Below are 18,453 nucleotides of genomic sequence, written 5' to 3'. Positions count from 1 at the left end.
GTTCTGTAGTAGGGGTATCTCTGTTATAGTCATAAGCGCCCGCCCTCCTCCCCGGTGGAGAGATAATTATTCATATGTAGAATGCTACAGGTCTGGCGTGCTACGCCTTCAAAAAGAACTGAAAGTAAATGGGACCTGCTGGGCATTGTGGGATACTGGGGAAAGTTCTGGAAATCTGGAAAGTTTTCTTAAAGGCACAGTATCCTGTTCTAAGCCACATAATGGCAGCCTATGGGGCTTGTCTGTCCACTCCTTCCTCTCTATCATTCCAGAGGCTTTTGCTGGTAGAGGCAGGGTTTTTCCTATGGAGAAAAGCTGGACAGGCAGTGCTGTTTGTGGATGTTAGTGGAATTCTAGTTGAAGTACTGGACAGTGTAGCCTGTGGGTATAGGCTGCATTATCTGTCTTTAAATTCTCTCTTAAAGGTGTCTGCAGGTCTGCATGATTTGTCACCTTTAGAGATTATTTTTTATTGCTCCGGGGTCCACGCACATGGGCGGGACTATTCACTATATTATGACTATAACAGAGATACCCCTACTACAGAACTGGAGTTACAGAAAAGAAACTACTCCTTCCTTCTAATAAATCCTCCCTAGGGGCCATATGTACAAAACTGTTTTGTGGTCTCAATCGGAGCGATTCACAGAATCTGCCCTGGTGCGACCTCAAAGCTTTATTACTTTACAAATGCTACATAGCACTTCAGTTACTTGTAGCACTTCAGTTACTTGTTACGAATCACAATTTGGGTTAGCACTTCAGTATTGATGATTTGCGACAATCAAACATTATTTTTACTGACCACTGATAGGTAGTGGTATCCATTCACAATTGGGAAGGTGTCCCCTTCATCTTTGAAAAAGTAAACCAATATTTGTACGTACTACTTCCTTCTCAAGGTACATTTCAGTTTTCTAAGTTACAAAAGGAAGCCACCATGCCTGTGATGGCCAGCATTCCTAATGGGTCTCAAACTGCGACCTACCTCCATTATAAAGCGATTTGCAACCCACTAGGAATCACTATTCTAATATATTCATGAGTTTGCTCACATTACATTAGGAATTGCAATTTCCTAATTGCGATTCAATAAGAATCTCAGTTAGGAACTCCGTTCCTACTTTTTTGTACATGTGTCCCTATGAATCCCTTGTTGCACTATCCTTCGCATGACCTGTCTGACAGTCCCTCAGCCGATGAGGTGTAGGAGCCTTAAACACCCTCTCCACTCTACCTCCAACAAAGATAACCAGTTTATAAATTCATCTTGAAGGAGTTTTATGGAAGATAACCTCATATAATAAGTTTTTTCCCTGAGACAAGTTGACTTGCAGCCAGCACAGTTTATTTCTAAATAATCAAGATTCCCCGAATAAGCATAGACTGCTCTGCACTGCTAAAGGCAGTGATGTGTAAAACAAATACCTGGCCTAGAAGGCAATGCTTTTCAAGAGCTGTAAGGCTTGAGGTCAATGTTTGCTTACTATGAAGAATGTCTCGTATCTCCGTGTTTGAGTGGATTCCAAACATAAAGCAGGATCTTACTTTGCAGTATCTCCATTGGGCAGGTCTGCTTTCAGCCTCTTCTTCCTAGACAGAGCACTTAAATGGCGGCGTGACCTTGGTTAACGAGAGGAATGTGAAAGGTGCCCATCCTGTCTCAATCGACCACATGATGTAAACTAGCATGGATCTCACCTTTTGGGCATATTTGCTTTTCCAGTGTGGTCTGATTCTGTGCAGCATCCGCCAAAGGAGAAGGCATGACCTAGCTGTGCATGTAGGCGCACACATAGTGATTCATCACCATGCATGCACGAGAAGACATGGGGGCCAGATTTTTTATCATTCTAAAATGTATTGGGGAAATTAAGATTTCCCCAATCTGGTGCAAAAGCACGGAGCTGGCAGCAATCTGAGTGTCCCTCAAAGGCCTGGTTCAGGAGCGCATCGGATGGAGGTGGTTTGGGGGACAAAATGAAAATAAACCAGCATAGGAGCGGCTGAGAGAGCAACAGGGGTGGTGGTAGGCAGAAGTGCACAAGGTCTTAAATATAATGTAAGAGGAAGCACACAATACGAACACTAGGTACAAAGCAACATGGAGGTGGGTGTGTGGAGCACACAATGGAATGGTGGAAAACCCATGCACTCCATGGAGGGCTTCATGAAATGTGAGCCGTGGAAGTAAAGAAGTCAGCAAGTCAGAAGGATGGTAGCAGCTCGGAGGATGGACAGACACAAGAGGAAAGACTGCCATCAAATAGGAAGCAATCAAGTGACAGACCAACGGAAACCGGGGACAGACTCTAAACCACGAAGTTCTTGCCAGCGCCCACCAGCCTTTGCTGTCTAGTGAGACCTGAAATTCCACTCATGTTAAGGCTACATTGAAAATCTGTTGCTGATGGCTCAAGTACTACAGTTCTAATCAATGATTAAGTTGTGGTAGCTTCGGTCATTGGGGGTTGATCAACATGAGCTGCTATCAAGCTGCGGTCAAGAGAGCCAAGCCAGTTAAGGCACTTCAGTTCTCCATAGCCCAATGAATGGGCAAACTATCTGCACCCTTGCATTTATAATCAGCACTTGCCTCTTCAACAGCCCTTCATTACTATGGAAAGCTCCATATTGCAGAGCCCAACGCCTTCACCTTGTTCAAGACTTCTGTCCATGCATCCGCACCAGATTGCTCTGAAACACCTCGCAGGAGTGGTTATCAGCTGACAGGAAGTGGAGTTTATGGAAACTACTCTGGCAACAGTTGCAGCTATTTGCTTCGCACCTCCAAGCAGGCTTCCAATGATATCCCTGAATGTTCTTAATCCTGTGTTCTTTACAAGGATGTCGCAGGGCCTCATTCTGCGCAGTCAGTGGAGTCTCCTTTTCCTAAGGAACCCATTGGAGAGGGGACAGGTAGCAAGAGTGACTTTTTTGGTCGAAGCACTTTTTGGCAGATAAGGGAGGGGGGTCTGCAGTGCCTGATGTCTCAAATGAACTAGTTGTTTGGGCCTGCATAGTCACTGTTTCTGTGGTGCTGTAACATTCAGAAAGGGCCATACTGCTGCTAAATTAAGGTAGCCTTATACGGTTCTACTTGAATGAGCTCTCCAAACCAGTGTAATGTGTTGGGAGTAGGGTCCTATTGCACCACATTACATTTTAGTCTGGTTCTTGTGCTAGAAACTGCTTTTTGAGCTGACCTAGTAAAAGCAGAAGGCTTATGTACAGGTCATTGGAGGGTCAAAGGTTCAGTATGGGCTGTTCAGTGGTGTGCATGATACTGTGCCAGATGGTGGCGAATGCAGTGTATGTATGTTTTACTTGAATGTCTGGTTTCAGTGGTCTGGTACATGTTGCTGGCATCTGTTCTCTCGTTTGAGGTTTCTGACCGGCGCTCTTTCTCCCTCAGGTCTGTTCCATCTTGTGGTCCACCAACTACAAAGAACTCATTTCTGGCCATGGCTTTGCACAGAACCAGCTTGTGATTTGGAAATACCCCTCTCTGGTGAAAGTATCAGAACTTAAAGGTACGGCCGTGTCTGACTGGGGGGGAGGTTGTTTGCATGATGGGTATATGCAGGGGTTGGAATGTTTTAGTGTTTCTGTAGCAACCATCTACAGTAGGAGCTTCTTGAACGTTCAACCCCCACAGGAAGTGTTTAATTGTCTAATGCCACACAGGAACACAGCAAACTTAAATGTTTCTCTTGACACGCATGGTTTGATTTCAGATCACGAATAGCTCAACTTCTGATGTTTTGTGATCCGAAGGGATTGAAACTCTGCAACACTTGTGTACACTGTCTAATGTGTGCAGTCTTAGTCAGTTGCTACTCACAAACTATACTTCTAATGTTCCTATAACCATAAAGATCCCAAAACTAGTAAATGCACTCCACCTCAGCCTTGCAGTAAGTTCAGCACCATACACTGCTACTCGGGCATTGCAACACTCCCATTACAAATTATTGGAGCGAGACCTAAAATGATCCCATAGGGAGCATTAATTAAACAAAACTATTTACACTAATGTACGGCAAATACAAAATTGCTTAGGTTGAATTTTGTAATTGTTTTCAATACTTATAAATTTAATATATTCAAATTATATTTTAAAATATATTCTAAGTATAATAAACATTTTCCCTATAGTTTACCATAGATGTAAACTACTCCATTGTCGGATACCTCCTCATACTTTTTAAATAGCTACTAGTAGTATATTTGCACAAATGTCTCAACCCCATAAGTCGGAGGAGGGGGCAAGGGAGACGTTAAGTGGGGGGGGGGGGAGAGTGGATTTACACAAGTAATTCTACTCCTGTAAATATGCCTTGATAATTAGGCCCCTATTAGTTTAACCACACTTCAGTTAGACATACGGTATAATTTTGTGTCCACCTGTGGTGCTGAGCTCTGAATTTCGCGCCCCCCCTCATTTGATAATTTTTTTCTTCTCCTCAAGCGGCTCACCAACGTCCAGTTGGCAGGCGTTGGCAAGTGCTCGTGAGGAAAAATCATGCGCTGGACCTCCTCCTGGTGAGAATTCTCAGTGCTGGTGGTCGCAGCAGGTCTTAACCGCTCGCGCTAGGTTGTGACCGCTCACGTTGAGAAATCTACTGCTCCCACTTAGGATGCTGCTACTAGAGTAGAACATCTACTCGAGCGGCAGAATGAAGCAGCACCCTCTTGTGCTGCATGTAGTGCTGTTTGTGCTGATTTTTGTGTTGGACAAGCTCTGTGCTAAAAACCAGTGCGAGCACTGCTACATGCCATACTCTGCTGCTCGCAGAGCGTGGCGGAGTTTTAGCGTCACTTCGCGGAGTATCACAGAACTCCGTCCAGGCTTAGTAGACAGGAGTTCTGCTCTATTTAGCCAACATTATTCGCTCTCTACTGAATTAACTTTAAGGGCTGAATGACTTGTAAACATTGGTGTACCACCACACTACAGCAACAGAAAAATGTGTTCACTAAAAGTTTTGTGTATATGTATGTTCTAGCAAAAGAAAATTTAGTTTATGTCTAATGTTTGTTGCAAGGCCTGTTGTACACCACTCATTTTATCATTGTAGGTCACACTGCTCGAATTCTGAACTTGGCCATGAGTCCAGATGGATGCACGGTCGCCTCTGCTGCTGCTGATGAAACCCTGAGGCTCTGGAGATGTTTTGAAATGGATCCAGTCAAGAAGAAGGAAAAAGAGAAAGTTGGCAGCAACAAAAACAGCATTATCCATCAAAGCATTCGGTGAACTCCCATCTGCTTTTGTCGCGCTACAATCAGGAGCAGGAGAATTTCCCATGAGGCACTCTTGGCAACAATCATGAGAAGGACATGCTTAACTGTGAAGGCCTAACAAAGAATTGTACAGTTATTTTATTTGTAGTTAACTTTAATAAAGATGTTTGCATATTGAATTATAATATTTTGTCATGGTGCATCATTGGTAGCTAGTTGCTTATAGGATGAGCTTTAAGTTTCTCCTTTTGCTGACTTTTTCCACTAAAGTGTAATGTCCAGTGCTTGCATAGGAGACTTGAGCGATGAAGTAGGTTTACCTTGAGGCTAAGCTGAGGGGAGGGAAAATGGCATTTCATTCAGGTCTAACCTTTCAGGCATTTGCAGAGTGTTCTTTCCAATCTATAGATGTAAGGCCTAGTCTGTTACCCAAGTTGTGAGCACAAGGTCCTGGTAGATTAAGACCATCTTACACCTCCAGCATTCTACTATGTTCTCCCTTTCGCTAAGCAATGGCCTTTCCTTGACACCAGGAAGAATACCAGAGCACCATGGATGCAGGCATCTCCCTAGAGGAGCCTGAACTTTCTGCATACTTGCCTCCTGCTCCTACTCCAAGAGGTGCTGGGTGAAGATGCATCTGTTTGCAGTAAGTCAGAAGTGTGACCAAAGCAAGAACACATGACACAGCCCTTCAGTCGCTGCACTGGCTACCTATAGCTAGACGGACCGTGTTCAAGGCACTCTGCATCCTCTACAGAACCTTCAGAGGAAAACGTTGGCTATAGCTACAAGTTAAATTCTAACAATCCAAACCGAACACTGCATTCCAAGCTTGCGCCATTTACACGACATTACCACAAATACATAGGAGGCACTGCTTTCTCAGTACAAGCTGCCAAAGTCTAACTCCCATCAAGCATTGGGGATAAGCAAAAAAGGGCTGACCCATGGTTTTGTGGCATTACATATTTATATACTTCCATACATCACTGTTATGGCCCACAATGCTAACCGCATAATGCGCAGCAGTCTGCAACAAATTAACTTTCACCTGTTATATTCATATAATGCATATCTACTATGAGGGCTTACAATACTTGACAATTTGGAGGGCTTTAATCGTCCATTCACTGCCTGTCCCAAATATCTATACAATCCGACTGTTTCTTTACAAGTCACGTAGGCCCTCAGATATGGGATAAGCATGCGCATCACTACAGATCGGTCCACTTTGTTCTATCATTCATGCCAGATCATGGCGACTATACATCATCTCAGATTGAACAACTGTTAGAATTGGTGGTCTCTGGTTGGCACAGGTAAGTACTTGTGACAAGCAGGGACCCTCTCTTCTAGTCAGGATAAGGGGATTACCCTCTTAAAATAACCCCTGCTCACCCTCTAGGTAGCTTGGCGCGAGCAGACAAGACTTCTTTTCAGAGGCGTTATAGGTTAAGCATTGGTAAATACATACAGCAACTCGGTGACAACACCACACATGGACACCACACCAGGGTTTGTATAAAAATAAGTATTTCTTTATATAAAGGCTTAGCACAAGACCCAATAACGTACAGATAGGCCACAATACTGTTTAGGGCTTAAGAGTTCTTTAAAATGCGTGTCTTTATGTTCCATGCGCTTCGCGCTGACACTGCGGCTCTTTTGGGGAAGATCATATACAAGGAGTCAACTAAACGTTGCGGACTCTCCGGTCCGGTGCGCACACAGTCTCGGTGCGAATCGTACAGTACCTTTTAATGCGTCCGACGCAGACGAGGCGCTGGCAGGAGTGAAGGCAAACCAGGGACGTTGGCGGCTCTGTGGTGCGGACCCCGGCTGGCTGTAGGCGTCTTTGTGAGGCGTAGAGTGGGGGCCCCGAGGAACGAGGCGGACGATGCTGGTTTTCCGGCGTTCACTGTGCGAGGCGGGATGCGGGTCGTGCCTCAGAGCGGGGATGCCTGATCGATGCGAAGCAGCACGGCACAAGGTAGCCGGTACGCTGCGAGCGTACAGGATGTACTCAGCCTTGCAGGGCGCTCGGAGTCCAGCGGCAGGAGTGCGACGTGTCAGTGCGGCTCGAAGGGGGGGGGGGTGAAGCGGGGTGCAGGCGGCCCCTCTTGGACGGTGCGAGCTACGGGTCGAATTTGGAGCAGAGTCACATGGTGCGGAGCAGCCGGGCACAGACTTTAAAGCGGACAGGGGGATACAAGTTGCGCTCTGATCGCGGCTCCAACGGCAGTGCAAATCTTGGCAATGTCCAGCGGCTGTCTGAGGCAGTAGGAGTCAAATATTCCTGGGACTCCGTTCAGGGGGGCAAGCTCACCCACAAGCCCTTGGAGATTGTTGAAAGCACAAGTTGATAAAAGTTCCTTTAGTCTTTTCCTCTCCTCTCGCAGCAAGGCAACCACTGCAGGCCAGTCCCCCAGGTCAGGGACAGTACTCCTCCTTGCAGCTTCTCCAGTTCCTTCTCATCGGGCAGAAGTTCTTGTTCGTTCAAGCAGGATCTGATTTCTTGGGAGCAGGGCCCCAATATTTATAGTGCAATTCTTTTGTTCTTGCAGGCCAGGGGGCCTTTGCCCAGTTCAGCCCAGTTCTGAAGTACTTTGTTTACCGGACTCTGGCTTCTCCTTTCAGTGTGCAGGGCAGAGACATTAGACGCTCCCCAGGGAGTGGAGCCAGCATTGTGGTGGAAAGGCACAGCCCTATTCAGAGCGCAGGTGTACTTCTCCCACCCATCTGGATGTAATCTTACTATTCCCCACCTGGCTGCTTAGCCTGTCTCCTGGAATTCCCCAGCCCTGTCACTCACAGAAACCAGACAGCAGATACACATCCTAGCAGAGGCGGGCTGAAATGGTTAGGCAAGCAAATACTAACTTCCTAAAAGTGGTATTTGCAAACACAGGATATCAAAATAAACTTTACTAAAAGATGTATTTTATTATTCTGAGTTCAGGCATACTAAACTTGAGTTTCTACCATATTTTGAGTCTGTTAGGATTATCTAATGTAATAATTCCAGCAGCCCATTCTGGCCTATGGAGAACAGGTAGCCTTACAATAGTGAAAAACGAAAATGTCTGTAATCCACTTTCTGATGGATACATCTGCCAGTGGATTCCTCACCTTGTGAATATCCCCAGCGCCAGAATTCCACGGAACTTCTCTTTCCCAGCACTCCACGTCGACGTGGGCGACGTCACAATGCATCGGCTCCGCACGCGACTCCGTACGACGTCATCGGAGCCATAAGAAGCCCACGTCGGCGTGATGACGTCAGTTCCCTTTTTTCCGCGCCGTCGACTAGCAACGTTTTTTTTTCCAGTGCTCTCTAGCTACTTTGTAGTTTAGCGGTGTTACTGTGTTAAATTCAGTATGTCTTCGACGAGGAAGTCGGGCTTTAAGCCCTGTAGGGAATGCGGAGGCCTGATGTCCATGACGGATCCGCATCAGGACTGCTTATGGTGTCTTTTCCGATCATGACATGGAAGAATGCGGGTGCTGTAGGAGCATGAATCCTAAAGCGCTGAAGGAGAGGAAGACCAAGCTCTTCATGAAGAAAATCGGTGAGAAGAGGGAGAAAAAAGGAGAAGTCCAGGCGGGAGTCGTCGACTTAGAGGTCGTCGAAGAAACACCACAAGAAGAGGAAACCTTCTTCTCGGCGTCGCTCCTCGAAGTCCAGGAGGTCGAGGTCAGCTTCGCCCCGTCGACGTCGGAGCAAGGACTTGTCTCCTTCTCCTGCTAAGTCTCCGAAGTCTCCCTCGCCGAAGCGGGCTCCAGCTCGTTCCCAGACGCCATCACCGGCTCCGTCCAAGACTTCGACTCCGGGTCAAGTGGAGTCTGATGTTCCTTTGGATGAGCAAGATCAGGAGGAGGCTGTTCCGGTGCCGGATGACTCTGCGGCTCCGGTGGATGATTCTGCGGAGCTGACGCCGGTGACTCCACAAGGGGATACAGGGACGGTCCCTTATCCACAATTCCTGGCTCCAGGTACGGATCCCTCAGGATTTCTGAATGCCATGTATGGTATTTTTGATAGGGCGTCCTTCCCATCCGGAGCACCAACTGGTCCCGTGGGTCTGATGGCTTTTACGCTAGGGGTGCCGCAGCATTACGCTCAGGCCCCCTTTATGCCGATGGCGCCTTCTTGGCAGTTTCCGGCGCTGGCTGGGGATCCGACTCGACCTCGGATGGACCGTCAGTCTTCGGAGCCTTCTTCGAGGCCGACTCCGGCGCCGCCGACTCCACCTATGGCGTCTCCGACTCCGGTGCCTTTGGCTCCACCGACGCCGCGTACGACGACTACGCCGGCTCCCCGGATCCGGTCGAGGCGGGAGGCCCAAAGGGTGTTGAAGGAAGATATCGGGCAGAGATGGAAGAAGGTGAGGTCGACTCTTCTTCGGATGGGTTTGCAGGAATAGAGGAAGCAAGTGGTTTGGATACCACCTCAGAGTGGGAGCATGCTTCTGCAAGGTCTTCTCCTCCACAGGAATTGGCACCCTACCATGTGGTGATTAAGAAGGCCGCAGAGTTGTTGGATCTGCAGCTGCCCTCTGTGGAGTACAAGTCAAACCTGCTTACGGAGGTGTTACACTCTCCGACGTCGGCTTCGGAGCCTTTGTTGCCTTTAAATGAGGCCATCTTGGAACCAGTGTTGGAGGTGTGGAGGAAGCTTCTATCAGCTCCGGCGGTTTGCAGACAGGTGGCGAGGGGGTACAGAGTTGCACCAGGAGACCCAGATTTTTTGTCCACACTTCCTTCTCCAGAGAGCCTAGTGGTGCAGGCTTCATGTTCTAAGCATGCTTCGGGTGCTTTCCCTCAGTCTCCTCCTGATAGGGAGTCAAAGAAAGTTGATCAGGCGGCCAAGAAGACCTTCTCCTCAGGAAGTATGGCGTTGAAGTCATCTAATGCCACTTGCTTGCTGGGGCGATATGTTCATGCCTTGATGGACTCTGTAAAATCTTTGGCCCCTAAGAACTCTGTAAAATCTTTGGCCCCTAAGAACTCTGTAAAATCTTTGGCCCCTAAGAACTCTGTAAAATCTTTGGCCCCAAGTTGCCTGAGGGGATAAGTCGTCCTTCTTGGAAGTTGTTGCGGACACTCAGGTGGCTGCCAGGCAGGTGATCCAGTCTGGGCTGGATACGGCTGACTCTGTGGCGAGAATTATGGGGTCGTCCATAGCTGCAAGGAGGCAGGCTTGGCTCCGTTCCTCTGGTTTCTCGGCAGATGTTCAGGCCACGTTGGTTGATCTGCCTTTTGACGGACAGAAGCTGTTTGGGGAGAAAGCAGATTCTGCCCTTCAGCGATTTAAGGACAGTAGATTGACGGCGAAGTCCTTGGGTCTGCAGGCTCTTGCTAGGGGTTCAACTTTTCGAAAGTCTAGGGGATTCGGAAGATCATCCTTTTTGCTCCTTCCAACAACCCCAGCAGCAGCAGCGACCGCAGCAGAATCCCCTCTATAGGTCCTATAGCGGGAAGCAAAGGGGTCGGAGAGGTTCTGGTCAAAACCCCTCTTCTTCCTCCTCCTCTGCTCCAAATGAAGCTTCAGGGAAGCAGCCTTAGATCCCCCATCCCGGATCATGTAAGACCTGTGGGGGGTCTGGTGTCCTACTTTCTACAGGGTTGGAAATCTGTTACAACAGACCTTTGGGCTTTGAACCTCGTAGAGACTGGGTACGCCCTTCCCTTTCGGGAGTTTCCTCCCCCTTACCCTCCTTGCCAAGGTTATTGCTCGGAAGACCATCTGCTTCTCCTGCAGAAAAGTTCTGGCCTTGCTTCAGAAGGGTGCGATAGAGGTGGTTCCGGAGCAGGAAAGGGGTCAGGGATGCTACTCCCGGTATTTCCTGATCCCCAAAAAGGACGGCAGATTGCGTCCAATCCTGGACCTCAGAATCTTGAATTTTTACCTGAGAGAGGAGAAATTCAAGATACTGACCCTTGCGCAGGTTCTTCAAGCGTTGCAGCAAGGAGACTGGATGGTGTCGCTCGACTTACAGGACACGTACTTCCATGTCCCAATCCTGAAGTCGCACAGGAAGTATCTCCGTTTTACGGTTGGGTCGCAACACTAGCAATTTGCAGTTCTTACGTTTGGTCTTACTACTGCACCTCGAGTCTTCACAAAGGTGATGGCAGTGGTGGCTGCTCATCTCAGGTCAGGGATCCCGGTTTTCCCTTACCTGGACGACTGGCTTCTGAAGGCAGAGTCTCCAAAGATATTGCAGCGTCATCTGCAGGTGACATCTCAGCTGTTATTCGACTTGGGTTTTTCGATCAATGTGCCCAAATCTCACCTGGTGCCCTCTCCACAATAAACACTAAATCAACCCGGGTCTAGTGCTGTATCAACAAAAAGGAGAAAGTATACTTGACTATTCCGACATCTCTTGTTAATAGAGAACCCTTCTAGGAACAGAACCCATCAATCACAGAGGAGTAGTGTGTTTTTTTTCATCATTTGGGTCTGTATATCTCGATACAACGTACCAAGCCCTGGTGGAACGACCTGGTAGCGTGTAAAGAGAGATGGCATACAAGGGTTGCTGTCAGATCTCCAATGATAACAAGAATGTGATAAGTCCTCAAATTTGTGAATGGGGTCCTAAAAGTGCAGCAATAAATCAAAAAAGTGACAATAAAAATGGCTAGTGGAACTCAAAAGTGCTTTAATTAGTAGAGTGCCTCTGCCACTGTTAAAAAGCAATATGGCAATTTAGCATAAATAATTTGTCATTATGCTCATTATCCATAGTATTCCGGTCGACATGTTTCTGCCCATGTAGATCTACACAGTATCCAGGGCATTCATCAGGACCTCAAAATGCTGCTACTATGTGAAAAAAGTGAATCAACTGAAAATGAAAAGTTCACAGACAATCCTACCGCACCGGTCAACTCTATACAGATGTCGAACCCGGATACCTAGGAAAGCAAAGAGATGGACAAGAAATACGATCATCCCACATTTTGTATATAACCGCAAAAGAACAGTCTCATCGTCAGACCTCAAAAAAAGCACCAATAGTGCTTGACAACATCTAATAGTGTATTAAATTGCACTTACCCAAACATTTTGGGTGACACCCTCACCTCAACCTGGTCTGTGCTCAGGGAAGGGGGCCCCGCTCTGATAAAAAGACAAAATACAAAGTTGCTGGTTTGCATGCCTAAGATTTGTCTCCCCATCAAATGGCTAAAAGAATTAGAATAGGTAACGTCCAAGTATTATAAACAGTGGAGGATGGCATCCTGGTCATAATCAGCAAAATAATAGCTTGACCTGAGACCTGCAACATTGGTCAGAGATCGAAGATGTAAAATGATTCTGCAACGATAATTACTCTTACTACAAAATCAGTCACATGTGACACCCATATTCGAGAAAAGAAAACACTGTTTCTATCTAGAATAAGTGGTCACTAGCCTATAGGGCCTATCTAAAACTAAAAATAAATAGGACTCCATCGAGTAAGTAAACGCTCTGTTCGTGAAATTAGAGCCTCAATACACGGACAAGAAAACTGGCGCCACACTTACCTATCCGTCGGTACCCCGAGGCGGTCTTTGAGTCAAGACCAGAGGTACCGAACGGAGAGGTTCGACATATTTTATGGTGATAGAACCAGATTGGTTACAGCTGCGTCTACGCTTCATGGTGGCCCAAAGAGTGCCTGTTACGTTATGTGCTAGTGCGCCTGACGGTACGAAGGACCCTAAACAAGGAAAAGGTCTCAAATCGTCTGCGCCTGTGTGAAAAAACGCTAATCTGTTCGAACCTAATGCGCATGTGTCAACTGTCTACACTGATCTTGTACAGCTCCTAAGACCCAGACGGATTCGTAATACAACCATTATCAAGGAGATATATGAAAATGGAAGTGTCAGATGTTGCGCTCATGCTGAAAAAAGGTGACCAGTGGACATGGGTCGCAAATCATAACAAAAGCCAAGGGATATCATCATTAAGCCCCACCACATCGGAATGTAATCGATAGACCCATTTCTGTTCTCTGCATAAGAGAAAGCGTTGAATATCTGTAATGTGTGGGGGAATGTAGGGTTGTTCAATGATAACCCAATGTAAATCAGTATCCTTATGGCCTGCTGTGATGAAATGACTGGTGAGTTTGGTGGCACTTTTCTTGCATCGTATGGTGCTCTTATGCTCTGAGATCCTCAGCTTAATTTTACGAGAGGTCATCCCCACATAATTTTTTCCGCAAGGACATTTTATCAAATAGATAACCCTGTCACTGTTGCAGTTGGTATGCTTATTCAAAATCCAAGGTCTGCTCGTACCGATGTTGACTTCCGTTGTGTGTGAAGTCTGTGGGCACACTGAGCAGTTCCCACAGGGAGAATGGCCTTTGACAGGGGGTAAACCCCAAAGGGGAATATCCGCGGAGGTTCTCAGAGTTCTAGGACGTGTATGTATCAACTGATCTTTTATGTTGCAACTCCTCTTAAATGCAAACAAAGGGGGAGGTAACACCTTGCCTTCAATTTTAAGCATTCTCCAGTTTTTGAGTGCTTTTCTTTAATGCATTAGAATAGCTGGAAAAAGTGTTGACACATGTGATTCTCTTGTCCTCAGTGGTGGGATTGCAGATTTTTTTTCTCTAGAAGGGCTTCCCTATGATTGTTTACAGCTCTCTTCATTGATGTTTTAATCGTTCTTTTGGGATATTGTCTGTCCAAAAGTTGAGAGGAGAGTTGGGAGTCATGTTCATGGTACTTGGCGATGTTGGAACAATTCCGACGGATGCGAAGAAATTGCCCAAATGGCAAATTTTCCCGTAGAGCTCTAGGATGAAAGCTCTGAAAGTGTAACAAAGAATTTCGGGCCATCGGTTTTCTATACAGTTCCGTGGTGATTGTTCCATCCTGAGAGCCGATCAACAAATCCAAAAAGGGGAGACGCTCTTTGGAAACTTCACACGTAAACTTCAAAAAACCATTTAGGTTGTTCAACCATGAGTGAAATCTTTCAATTGTATCCATAGAGCCCCTCCATATGACTAAGATGTCATCTATATACCGACAGACAATATCCCAAAAGAACTATTAAAACATCAATGAAGAGAGCTGTAAACAATCATAGGGAAGCCCTTCTAGAGAAAAAAATCTGCAATCCCACCACTGAGGACAAGAGAATCACATGTGTCAACACTTTTTCCAGCTATTCTAATGCATTAAAGAAAAGCATTCTCAAAAACTGGAGAATGCTTAAAATTGAAGGCAAGGTGTTACCTCCCCCTTTGTTTGCATTTAAGAGGAGTTGCAACATAAAAGATCAGTTGATACATACACGTCCTAGAACTCTTGAGAACCTCTGCGGATATTCCCCTTTGGGGTTTACCCCCTGTCAAAGGCCATTTTCCCTGTGGGAACTGCTCAGTGTGCCCACAGACTTCACACACAACGGAAGTCAACATCGGTACGAGCAGACCTTGGATTTTGAATAAGCATACCAACTGCAACAGTGACAGGGTTATCTATTTGATAAAATGTCCTTGCGGAAAAAATTATGTGGGGATGACCTCTCGTAAAATTAAGCTGAGGATCTCAGAGCATAAGAGCACCATACGATGCAAGAAAAGTGCCACCAAACTCACCAGTCATTTCATCACAGCAGGCCATAAGGATACTGATTTACATTGGGTTATCATTGAACAACCCTACATTCCCCCACACATTAGATATTCAACGCTTTCTCTTATGCAGAGAACAGAAATGGGTCTATCGATTACATTCCGATGTGGTGGGGCTTAATGATGATATCCCTTGGCTTTTGTTATGATTTGCGACCCATGTCCACTGGTCACCTTTTTTCAGCATGAGCGCAACATCTGACACTTCCATTTTCATATATCTCCTTGATAATGGTTGTATTACGAATCCGTCTGGGTCTTAGGAGCTGTACAAGATCAGTGTAGACAGTTGACACATGCGCATTAGGTTCGAACAGATTAGCGTTTTTTCACACAGGCGCAGACGATTTGAGACCTTTTCCTCGTTTTGGGTCCTTCGTACCGGCATGCGCACTAGCACATAACTTAACAGGCACTCTTTGGGCCACCATGAAGCGTAGACGCAGCTGTAACCAATCTGGTTCTATCACCATAAAACATGTCGAACCTCTCCGGTCGGTACCTCTGGTTTTGACTCAAAGACCGCCTCGGGGTACCGACTGATAGGTAAGTGTGGCGCCAGTTTTCTTGTCCGTGTATTGAGGCTCTAATTTCACGAACAGAGCGTTTACTTACTCGATGGAGTCCTATTTATTTTTAGTTTTAGATAGGCCCTATAGGCTAGTGACCAATTATTCTAGATAGAAAGTGTTTTCTTTTCTCGAATATGGGTGTCACATGTGAATGATTTTGTAGTAAGAGTAATTATCGTTGCAGAATCATTTTACATCTTCGATCTCTCTGACCAATGTTGCAGGTCTCAGGTCAAGCTATTATTTTGCTGATTATGACCAGGATGCCATCCTCCACTGTTTATAATACTTGGACGTTACCTATTCTAATTCTTTTAGCCATTTGATGGGGAGACAAATCTTAGGCATGCAAACCAGCAACTTTGTATTTTGTCTTTTTATCAGAGCGGGGCCCCCTTCCCTGAGCACAGACCAGGTTGAGGTGAGGGTGTCACCCAAAATGTTTGGGTAAGTGCAATTTAATACACTATTAGATGTTGTCAAGCACTATTGGTGCTTTTTTTGATGTCTGACGATGAGACTGTTCTTTTGCTGTTATATACAAAATGTGGGATGATCGTATTTCTTGTCCATCTCTTTGCTTTCCTAGGTATCCGGGTTCGACATCTGTATAGAGTTGACCGGTGCGGTAGGATTGTCTGAACTTTTCATTTTCAGTTGATTCACTTTTTTCACATAGTAGCAGCATTTTGAGGTCCTGATGAATGCCCTTGATACTGTGTAGATCTACATGGGCAGAAACATGTCGACCGGAATACTATGGATAATGAGCATAATGACAAATTATTTATGCTAAATTGCCATATTGCTTTTTAACAGTGGCAGAGGCACTCTACTAATTAAAGCACTTTTGAGTTCCACTAGCCATTTTTATTGTCACTTTTTTGATTTATTGCTGCACTTTTAGGACCCCATTCACAAATTTGAGGACTTATCACATTCTTGTTATCATTGGAGATCTGACAGCAACCCTTGTATGCCATCTCTTTACACGCTACCAGGTCGTTCCACCAGGGCTTGGTACGTTGTATCGAGATATACAGACCCAAATGATGAAAAAAACACACTACTCCTCTGTGATTGATGGGTTCTGTTCCTAGAAGGGTTCTCTATTAACAAGAGATGTCGGAATAGTCAAGTATACTTTCTCCTTCTTTTTGTTGATACAGCACTAGACCCGGGTTGATTTAGTGTTTATAGTGTTTACAATTAAGGGATACGCAACCTGCAGGTCTTTAAAATTTTTTTCCCTTGGACCTCCCCCGATGTTATCTTGTTGTTACTGCCCTCTCAACACAACCTGTTCATAGGGGCAATACTGGACACTACTGTGTGTCGAGCATTCCCTCCTCCTCAAAGGATTCTCGACATTCAGGAGATGGTCCCTTTATTCCACAATGGAGCGGTTGTTCCAGTTCTGAAGGTCCTTTGCCTGCTCGGTCTGTTTGCCTCCTGCATTCTGTTGGTCAACCACGCACGCTGGCACATGAGGGCTCTCCAGTGGTGTCTCCGCAAGCAGTGGTATCAGCACAAAGGGGATCTCGGGGAGTCGATCAAGATCTCCGGAGAAGCTGCAGCGGATCTGTCTTGGTGGAGGGCAATCTGTCACAAAGAAAGCCCTTCCATCTGCCTCCATCGGTGGCCACGGTGATAACGGATGCATCCACTTTAGGGTGGGGTGTGCATCTGGGGGATCTGGAGATCAAAGGTCTTTGGTCTCCAGAGGAGAGGTTGTTTCACATCAACCTTTTAGAATTGCGGGTGATTCGTTTGGCGCTCAAGGCCTTCCTCCCTTCCCTTCGCGGTCAGTCGATTCAAGTCCTGACAGACAACACGACCGCGATGTGGTATGTCAACAAGCAGGGAGGTGTGGGGTCTTTGTCTATGCAGAGAGGCCTTACGACTATGGTCCTGGGTTCAGGTCCATCGGATTTGTCTGATGGCAAATCATCTGGCCGGGGTGTTGAACCAACGTGCGTGCGGACAGTCTGTCGGCAGTTCTCCGCCGACCACGAGTGGAGGCTCCATCATTCTGCAGTCTCCAGTATCCGATGCAGGGGGCGTTGGGGGACGCGTTTCAGTTGAATTGGGGATCTCAACTCCTTTACGCGTTTCCTCCCATACCCTTGATTCCTCGGGTTCTGAGGAAGATTCGCCAAGACCGGGCCCAAGTTATATTGGTCGCCCCGGATTGGCCAAGAAGGGTGTGGTATACAGATCTTCTCCACCTCTCCTCGTGCCCTCCGCTCCATCTCCCTCTGAGGGCAGACCTCCTCTCGCAGTCGGAGGGGCAGGTTCTACACCCCCACCTCCAGAGCTTACACCTTCATGCCTGGAGATTGAACGGGGCAACCTGAGTTCATTCTCTCTCCCGACAGATGTGGTGGATGTTATTTTATCGGCCAGGCGACACTCCACCAAGTCCATTTACTCATACCGGTGGTCTAAGTTTGTAAAATGGTGTGGAGAGAGATCCATTGACCCTTTAAAGGCCCATCTTTCTGATGTGCTTCAGTTTGCTCTTTCCCCCCTGGCTCAGCAGGGCTGTGCTGTGTCCACGGTCAAGGGCTATCTTTCGGCCTTATCGGCTTTTCTATGCCTTCCAGATCAACCTTCTCTTTTTAAATCTCCGGTTGTTCTGAGGATTATCAAGGGCCTTACAAACATGTTTCCTCCCACTCCATTTGTAATGCCTCAGTGGGACCATAATCTTGTTTTAACCTTTCTGATGAGGTCCCCATTTGAGCCTCTACATAGTTTTCCTTTGAGGCTGTTGTCCTTTAAGGTGGTTTTTCTTGTAGCCATAACCTCGGCAAGGAGGGTGAGTGAGCTTCAAGCTCTTAGTTCTAAGCCCCCTTTTCTAACCTTGCATGCTGAAGGGATGGTTCTCAGGACCAGGGCTGCTTTCTTGCCAAAAGTTGTCACTCCGTTTCATTTGGGGCAGTCCATTACTCTCCCTGTTTTCTATCCTTCTCCTC

At 46.5% G+C, this 18,453-nt stretch overlaps 1 protein-coding gene across 3 annotated transcripts in view; it reads left to right on the top strand.

Moving 5' to 3' along the window:
* CDC20 (cell division cycle 20) overlaps nucleotides 1-5,432 on the top strand; it is a 53,782-nt gene extending 48,350 nt beyond the window's left edge. For all 3 annotated transcript variants that reach the window (XM_085602973.1, XM_085602974.1, XM_085602975.1), the window contains exons 10-11: nucleotides 3,416-3,533; nucleotides 5,082-5,432. In XM_085602973.1, coding sequence (XP_085459099.1) covers nucleotides 3,416-3,533; nucleotides 5,082-5,260 — 297 coding nt within the window. In that variant the 3' untranslated portion in view covers nucleotides 5,261-5,432. The remainder of the gene's footprint in view (nucleotides 1-3,415; nucleotides 3,534-5,081) is intronic.
* The last annotated feature ends 13,021 nt before the right edge of the window (nucleotides 5,433-18,453 follow it).

This window comes from Triturus cristatus, chromosome 4_2, assembly GCF_964204655.1.
Source record: "Triturus cristatus chromosome 4_2, aTriCri1.1, whole genome shotgun sequence".
NCBI lineage: Eukaryota > Metazoa > Chordata > Amphibia > Caudata > Salamandridae > Triturus > Triturus cristatus.
Note: the sequence above shows the minus strand (reverse complement) of the source record. Positions and strands in the feature narration are given on the sequence as shown.